Consider the following 8,536-nt stretch of genomic DNA (forward strand, 5'->3'; position numbering starts at 1 on the left):
ATTCCTGGGAGGCTTCGAGCTCAGGCGTGGTTCTTCAGTAGAAATGAGAAAGACTGCTGCATCAGGAAGATAATTATGCTGGCAGTGTGATGTGTGAACTGCTCACCAGCCTGTGCCCTATAGACCCCTGCACCCTGACACCCACTTCCATGCTTCCCATTTACCCAGCCCCATCTTCACCTGCCAAGGGACTAACCTAGAGAGATGGATTAAAACAGCTGCACACTTGTGAAGTGGCTGTATCTGTATCTCTGTATCTGATGCCTTTCTGTTCCCTGCCCTGCTCTACCCTCTATACATCCATTAGTGTCTTCTGTGTAACATGATCAGAAAAAGCAAAAGCAGCGGTGCCACCCATTGCAGTCCTGTTCTTTTGCTTCTGCTGAGTAGCTCCACAGGGACACGTTATGCCCCACCATTACTACTGTGTTGTGTAAGAAAAGAATGTGAAGGGCGTCTTTATTATTGTGCAGGGCGCTAGAACACACTGCCATAACTGTATACCTCAGGTCTCACTTGCACAGTTATATAGCTGTAAATGAAGTAGCAATAACAACCTAGTTTACTGAGGAGTGTGTTTTAATTGGGTCTCCTGTTGTGAAACACAACAGTGACTCTTTTGTTATGGATCATTTGGGAGAAAGAATAAAACCTTTTGAATAATTTATTTTATTTCTTATTTTTATTTAACCTTTATTTTACCAGGGCAATAAATCCCATTGAGGTTTATAGCCTTGTTTGCAAGGGAGACTCGGCAAGACAGCAACACTAAAAAGTTACAGACAATAAAACACACAAACAATATTGAAACCATACAGCTGTATATAAAATCTGCAATAAACAGTTAAGATGTTTAGCTAAGAGCAAAACAACAAGAAGAATGATGTCATGTCAGTTTTTAGGGCAGGAGTTCAAGTATCTGCACAGTATGCCATCTCAAATATGACCACACAAGATGCTCTGTTATTAGTTCGGAGTGATATGGTCAAACCGCCACCAGTTCTGTTTCTTAGACGTAATATTAGGGCTTGGACATGGTGCACTTGGCAGTCTCCATAGTGCACCATCTTTAAAACTCGTACAAGAAGAACTGTGGATTTTCCATTAGGTGTGTGACAGAGCACAGGCCATGGTTTATTCTGTGAGGGCCTCAGTCTTTTTCCAGCAAGCCTGCCCTGTCTGTCTCCAGTCAAACTGCTCATTCACAGCTTCATCGCTGCTGTGGGTTTTCTCTGGAATTCTTCACACCCCAGCCCAGAGGTGTGGTACTGGGCAAGGCTGCTCTCAGTCTCCTGTGTCCCTTTTGATGCCTCTCTAAAGTGCAATCTAAGTCTGTCAGGGGCAAGATGCTGGGTTTCCTGTCAGGCAGAAAACACAAGTCCACATGTAGGCTCGTAAAGGCAGCGCCGCCTGCTCTGCTGACAGGGCTGGGCTTTCCATTAAAAAGGCATTTAAAACTGTTAGGTAAGATTACGACCACTGGAAATGGCTGTCTAAACAACATGTGAAAATAAACCCCCAGGCTTTGAAAGAGACAAGCTTTATTTTTCTTTGGGTTTTGTGGCCACTCTGTGATATCTGAGCTTAAACAGACATGAGCCTCACACATACAATACATTCACACACAGTTATTTCCCCAGCGTTTGGTTTGGTCATGGCTGTGCAAAGCATACACATGAACTATAAAGAGAATTGTTTTTGCTTAGTTCTGGAACTTTCATTTAAAATTTGATTTCTCAAGCGTATGTTATGTAGAAAATTAAGATAAGAAGGGAACTGCTGTGGTTGTGAATATAAAATGGGAAATGGGTGGGATGGTATGGTAAAATAGGTCCTGGAGCTGAGATAGGAATCAGCTGTTTCTGTCCATGTAAACAGATTTCTCATGTGGTAGAGTCTGCAAGATTGTGTGTGACATACAGCAGTTGGTAACAAGTGAAACTGACTACCCGCGAGGACTGAGGGAGCAGATATTTGATGCTGAGGCAGTCTCTCTTTTTACTTTTCAAACAAATGAGGTAAGTTCACTTCACTTGTATCTGCTTGTTGCTGATTCAGCTTCAGGTATAATTTCTGTAAAAACAGTTCAATATCCCCAAGGATATTATCCATACTGCACAAAACCACACTTTGAGATTAGCAAGGTGAAAAGTAAGTGGCTAGAATTTGAGGTCGCGGACAACTTTCTAGTATGTACAGTAGCAATTTTTTATGAAGGCGATAGGAGCATTTTTATTAACCACGATAATCAAGTGTTTTAGTCCACAAGCCTTAACTCTGACCCTAACCATAGTTTGTTTTCATTTGGCTAAGCCTATGGTAACCATACCATACCGATGAGGTGTTTGCTTAACTGTACAGTAGCTGTCATGAGCAGATATTACAAAACAAGTTAGAAAGTCACCCCAAATCACATTTGATTGGATACATTTCAAGATCAATCAATCATTTTTTATTTGACATTTTTCAGGAATAAAATGCTCAAATTATTTGACACATACGAGTAATGAACACAGACATGGGATTTATAATTTGTAGATATAGTGTTTTAGTATAATTACCTCATTAATTATTATTGTTTATTGATTAGCAGTCTTAATTTTAAAGATAGTTCCACTGTATGGGTTGGAATAACCTAATGATTACTTTGTGGTAGTTGGATGGAAGGATCACGGTTTATTTGACAGTGATTTATTGCTGTTCACACTCCTATAAAAAGCACGTTTAAGATGGCCATCTTTTGTAGTGTGCTTTCAGTAGATAAAGAAGTGTTCTGAGGGGCTCGCAGCTTTAAGAGACAGGGAGAAAGGTTCAGTCCTCATGGAGCTCCATTGCTGAGGGACCTTCATAGAGTGTTTCTGACAGCTGTTTCAAGGTTGTGTGACAGCATGAAGGTTTGGGGACCAAGGGGGACTCAGGTGTTGTCTCTGCAGATTGGTCTTATCAGCCATGGACAGGGACAAGGGCCAAGGTGGGGCCCCCCCAGCGCTTAGCACATTCACCGGGTGACAAGCACTGACAGCCAGGCCCAAATCGCATCTCCACACCTTCCCTTTCACCCACTCCCTGAAGTGTATTCTTGTGTGTGTGTGACTGAATGACTTGGAGTGTGTGGGTGGGGTGGAGGAGCTTCCTTGGCAATGATAAATGGGTCACTCATATGATTTAGCATATTCCTGGGGTGTATGTATTACTTGCTATAGTGCTGGCGGCAATCACGGAGTGTAATGTAGTGGCTCTCCATAATAATTGATGGAGCCCTGGGGGATGTAGGACAGATTTTTAGTGAATAAAATACTGTTTAGACTTCACCTTATTTCAATAACAAGTCATCTCAGAAAACATCCTTTATGTACCTGTGAATGTCTCCTCATGAAGAAACTCCTACATATCTTTGTCGGGTGCCATAATTAATGCTGTATCCTTGGGATGGAAATATTTGAATGACATGGAATTTAAATTTACATTTTACCTTTAATTATTTTCCAAACTTTTGTCAAAATAATAAATTTTAATTTGCTTGTTTAGCACATCTGACCTGGCATTTCAAATATATGTGACAGCAAAGCAGCCAAAGCCTCCTCATGTTACACTATCATTTGAAGTCAGTCTTGCTGATGAGCAAACATACACAAACAGCCTAGTGGCATGTTTTATTTATGAATGAAAAACCAGTGCCGTGTATTGTGTCCCTGATGTTTGCTTTAGTAGCGAGGCCGAGATCCGCTCCCAGCCCTTTGATTAGGCAAAGAGCTCCAACCGAGGGGGTTTTCTCTGTAATGAAAAGATTACTGACACACAGACATGTATACCCCAAGTCCTATATGCACACACATATGTACAGAATAGTTGCAGATGGACACCCTGCTAAATCAGAGAGACAGTCATGCACACTGCACATGTGCACTAAGCCTGATAACATTGCACTGCAGCTTTTCTTCTACAGGAGACAGCGTTGCAGGCACAACAAGGAAAGGCAGCAGTCTCTAATTAATTTAGTCCTCTGTGGATCTTGGAGGGTATCGGGGGGGGGTTCAAGTCTTCTAGTAATTCAGCTCAGATGAATACCATTACCATCTAATGTTGTCCAATTACAGAAGCAAGTTTTGTTCTGGGCTCCACTGAAGCTAATATAGTTTTAGACAGATGACTGGCTATAGAAGACATACAGAAGGGATGGTTGCAGTAGTGTCTTAAAATCATCTCATAGTTTGTTCCATCTCAGGCTTTACATGCTGATGGGGATAAACTCTGCAACATCTAGATGGATGCTTTTTTAAAATCAACCAGGAAATAAATACAGCCTCATCTGTGACAGATGTCAAATTTAATTTTGAAACGCCCAGTCTGGGTTTGTTTCAGACATATGACACTGTAGACTAGTATAAAATCCTGTCTGGGCCATTGTAGAGATTACCTGGCCTATTCCATTTGATATTGCTTTTTCCATCCACTGTATTATTTGAGAGCTGACTTTGTTTGTGGCTGCTACTACAGTTACAGTTTTGATTCAGAAAAATGCTGCCCTCCACTGGAGGAAGATGGTGTTACAGGGCACCCAGCCAGGGCCATGACATGCAGACTAGTGAGAGGATTATCTCCTCAGTCACTGGATTAAACAAAGTAAATGTTCTCACAGAAAGTTGCCAAGCATATTTTCACCACATCCCATCTCATTGTTGACTTAGAGATACCGTCCAAGGACATTGCTAAAGGTGGGGTGGCTTTGTAGCTGTAGCTTTTTTAAGAATATGCTTTCAGTTAGCATACTCCTTACCTCAGGGAAAAGTCATGGAGATGCAGTAGACAATAAACATTTCAAATGAGGAAAACTATAACGTATTGCTGTGGATTTCTGGCAGTAAAAAGATATGGTAATATTTGATTTAATAGCCTGGGGCCTTGTTAAACTGCTGAAATTATATATTGAACAAAAGGAATCGAGGGCTTTTTGCTGCAACGTAGGCTATAAATCCTGTGTTGTTATTGACCTTGTTGGCAAGGCTTTGTCAGCAGACACATAGTGGTCGGTGGTTTATGCCTAGTGCATAACTTAGGCCATGTGGGTGACCAAAATCAGGACTAAATCCTCTTTGTTTTAATGAGAATCCAGGCCAGTATGCAGAACAATACTGTTCACATTAATACACATGGCGCTGCAAATAAAAGGCCTTTGTGCTGGTTTGAATCGAGGTGAAATTCAGTTAAACTTCAATGTACTGCAGGTTGCACTTGTAAAGCAATTAGTAGCTTTTTAGTGTATTTATGACATGTTTCTACCATTAAAAGCATATTTTCACCCCATGTAGCTTGAGGAAAAACATTTTCTTTGTACTTTGCGATGTAAGTAAATATTAGTAGTAGTTGCAAAATGCTGTAGGGATGAAGAAAACCTTCATATGTTGCCTTTTTGCATCTCTTGACCCATTTTACTTAAAGAAAGAAGGTGAAGATGAGCCAGAAAGGCGTCGGTTTCTGTCCAGATATATAGGTCCAGCTCTTGGCAGGGGGATGTACTGCTTTATGCTTCTGTGCAGCTGGATTTATGGCAGCCATTACTCCTGACAGGGAGAGGCTCCCCATTGTATAAAAAACCACCCCCCACACAGCAAGGACCAGAAGTGGTTTTAGTAATGACATGGGTTTAATATTGTCTCTCCCTGACTGAGTCACCCAGTAAAAATCTTCTTTTGTGACAGAATTCCTGCCAAGCAACACTAAAGTGAAATACAGTATGGTTGTTCATGGGTTGTCAGTATGGTTACAGTAAAAATGCCCATTTTCTGAAATGTTAGGCAATTTACTGGCATGATTTCTTGTTGTTTTGACATTTTCTTTCCAGTTTGGTTTTATGTCCTGCAGATGTTGTTGATACACACAGTAAAAAGGCAAACACCTTCAGGATTTGTTTGTCTGTATATCAAATAAAGCCATATATTTTTGCCTGAACACATTCTTCTGTTGGTATTTCTTATACTTTGTCACCACCAGATGTCCCCATAATGCTTGAAAAAGCACTTGGCATGTCTGCACTCACAAGTAGGTGCTTAACATGAAGAGGAAGGCTTAAAGATGAGAGCTTGATTGAGAAAGGGTATCTTAATTCTGCATTGTCTACTGAATGGGCATCACACGGTCTCTCTACAGACACATTCTGTATATAAACTTTGATGAATGATGCTTTTAACAAGGACTGACAGGATAATCCTCTGCTGTGTTTACTGCCTGAGAATGATTTCTATGCAGACAGAATTTCAGTTGTAATAACTTAACTTTTCAGCTTTTTTTGGAGAAGATTCTTCCATTTGTTAATTCAGACAAAAAAGACAAAGTGCACGTGGCACTCACATCAGCAAAAACTGCACCTTTGCAAAACAAGCCACTTTTTCCATTTCTCCAATGTCAATCTTGTTATTCTCTATTGTCTCAAACCAATTACGAGGTGTTTTACAATCTCATCTTTCCAACTGGAATTCCTGACAAGATAGTGACAGTTGATCACTTAAACCTGCAGTTAAGAAGACTGAGCCAGTTGTCAGCACCAGTGGATGCCAAGCTTTGTATAGAGGTTTGGAGACTAAGAGAATAACCATTGTTCATTTGCTCTGTCAGCTAAAATCCTCAGCCTTGCTGGTAGCATTTGCTTAAAGCTCTTCTACAATTTTGTCACAGAAAAGCTCACTCGTGATTTTAAACTCACACCCCTGTAGGAGGGTAGCATGGGGCTGATATCTTTGAAGTTGAGTTTGAGGTGAGGAAGTTTCTGTCTTTTGGGAGCAGATAGCTGAGGCCATCAGAAAGAGAAGAATCCAATTAAAGACTGGAAAAATAGCTTTCATTTTGGAATTGTCTCTGGCGGAAAGGGACAGATAAAAATGGTTATGTGATTTGTGGAAACCTTACATGCCACAGACTTCAGAAGTTTCTCATGAGAATGAAGGGTTTAATTCACATCCAACCGAGCTTCAGAGGAAAAGAGTCCATGACACTTTGCTATAGAAGGACTAAAATGAAGTCAAAATGAATGAAATGCAAAGACATGTAGGTTTTACCTCTGTTACGGTGTTGGAAGTTACTGAGCTTTACTTTGAATCACTTCAGGCCTACCACCTGCCTCTTAATGATGAGCTGTAGCATCTCAAAATCCATCAGTAGTTAAGTGAGGCCATATTTGGTCCTAAAAAACACTTTTTTGCAAAGATACCAAGCAACAACACACACACAAAACATGCACAAACAGAGCACTGTTTATGTGCCTACTGTAGAGGTAAACAAGCCATTCACAGTTACAGAACCATTTTCTGAGTACAGGCTGACTGCAGAAAGGGTGAAGGCTGAGGAAACCTGATGCTGTTAATATGCACACTTGTGGTAATAGAGCACCGAGATGAAATGAAAAGAAAGAGCAGAAAGAAAGAGCGAGGCCTGAAGGACCAGACTCGATGAAGTTGTGTGACATTTAGTGTGAACTTTCTGTCACAAGAACACAAGGAGGGGGAGGTTCATTATGAGCATTTCAAAATAATGACAAACCACTGGAAGTAATGCCAGTCTGGAAGAGTAAATGTCACTTTGTTCCTGTGCTTATTTTCTTTCACATCAGCCTGTGCTGGCTGGAAGAAAGATGTTTAGGCACATTTTGCCACAGATGTTTTGATGATTCTTAGTTTGAAATATATTCTGTTTTCACTTACCCTCCTCCAAGGAGGGTCAGAGGTTGGGGTCAGCAGCAGAATAGGATCCTTCTATTCAAGGACCATAAACATGCCATGTGATGAGGGGCGATCTTATGAGCCTCTACGCCACAATGAACTGGGCGCTAAACTTTCTTATTATGTGTCCACAGCGAGAAAAGCTGATCCACGAGCTAGAGGAAGAGCGACGCCTGAGACTGGAGAGTGAGAAGCGTCTCCGGGAAGTGACTGAGGAGTCTGAGCTGGGACGGGCGCAGATGGTTTCACTGCAGCAGCAATTCTCCAGGTACAAGGCTCTGAAATCCGAGAGTGGGGCGGACAATATAATCGGACTAGAATAACCTTTAAACCCTGGTAATGTTTGACCAAAAATACTGATGGTCCTATTGATGATCCACTCCTCTGTGACCTTGTACAGTAGGTATCGCCAGTGCTGGAATGTCAGTACTGTACTCAGATACTGTACTGTACTTTCAGATCAAGGTATTTTACCTGAGTATTTAAATTTTTTGTTCATTTATATCAATCAATCACCTGTCAGGAGCCGGAGGGAGTCTGGTTTGGGGACCACAGGATCTCGTCTCTGCTTTTTGCAGACGACGTTGTCCTGTTGGCCACATCAAACCAGGACCTCCAGCATGCACTGGGGCGGTTTGCAGCCGAGTGTGAAGCGGCTGGGATGAGAAACAGACACTCCAAATCCGAGGCCATGGTTCTCAGTCGGAAAAGGGTGGCTTGTTCCCTTCAGGTTGGTGGAGAGTTCCTGCCTCAAGTGGAGGAGTTCAAGTATCTTGGGGTCTTGTTCACGAGTGAGGGAAGGATGAAACGGGAGATTGACAGGC

General features: G+C 41.6%; 1 protein-coding gene across 4 annotated transcripts in view; it reads left to right on the forward strand.

Annotated features, from left to right (window-relative positions):
• The window catches only part of LOC109960527 (nck-associated protein 5-like), a 134,189-nt gene that overhangs the window by 70,945 nt on the left and 54,708 nt on the right, over nucleotides 1–8,536 (forward strand). For all 4 annotated transcript variants that reach the window (XM_020600684.1, XM_020600686.1, XM_020600688.1 and 1 more), the window contains one exon: nucleotides 7,847–7,980. In XM_020600684.1, the coding sequence (XP_020456340.1) occupies nucleotides 7,847–7,980 (134 nt within the window). The remainder of the gene's footprint in view (nucleotides 1–7,846; nucleotides 7,981–8,536) is intronic.

This window comes from Monopterus albus, unplaced genomic scaffold, assembly GCF_001952655.1.
Source record: "Monopterus albus unplaced genomic scaffold, M_albus_1.0 scaffold48.1, whole genome shotgun sequence".
In the NCBI taxonomy this organism is placed as follows: Eukaryota; Metazoa; Chordata; class Actinopteri; order Synbranchiformes; family Synbranchidae; genus Monopterus; species Monopterus albus.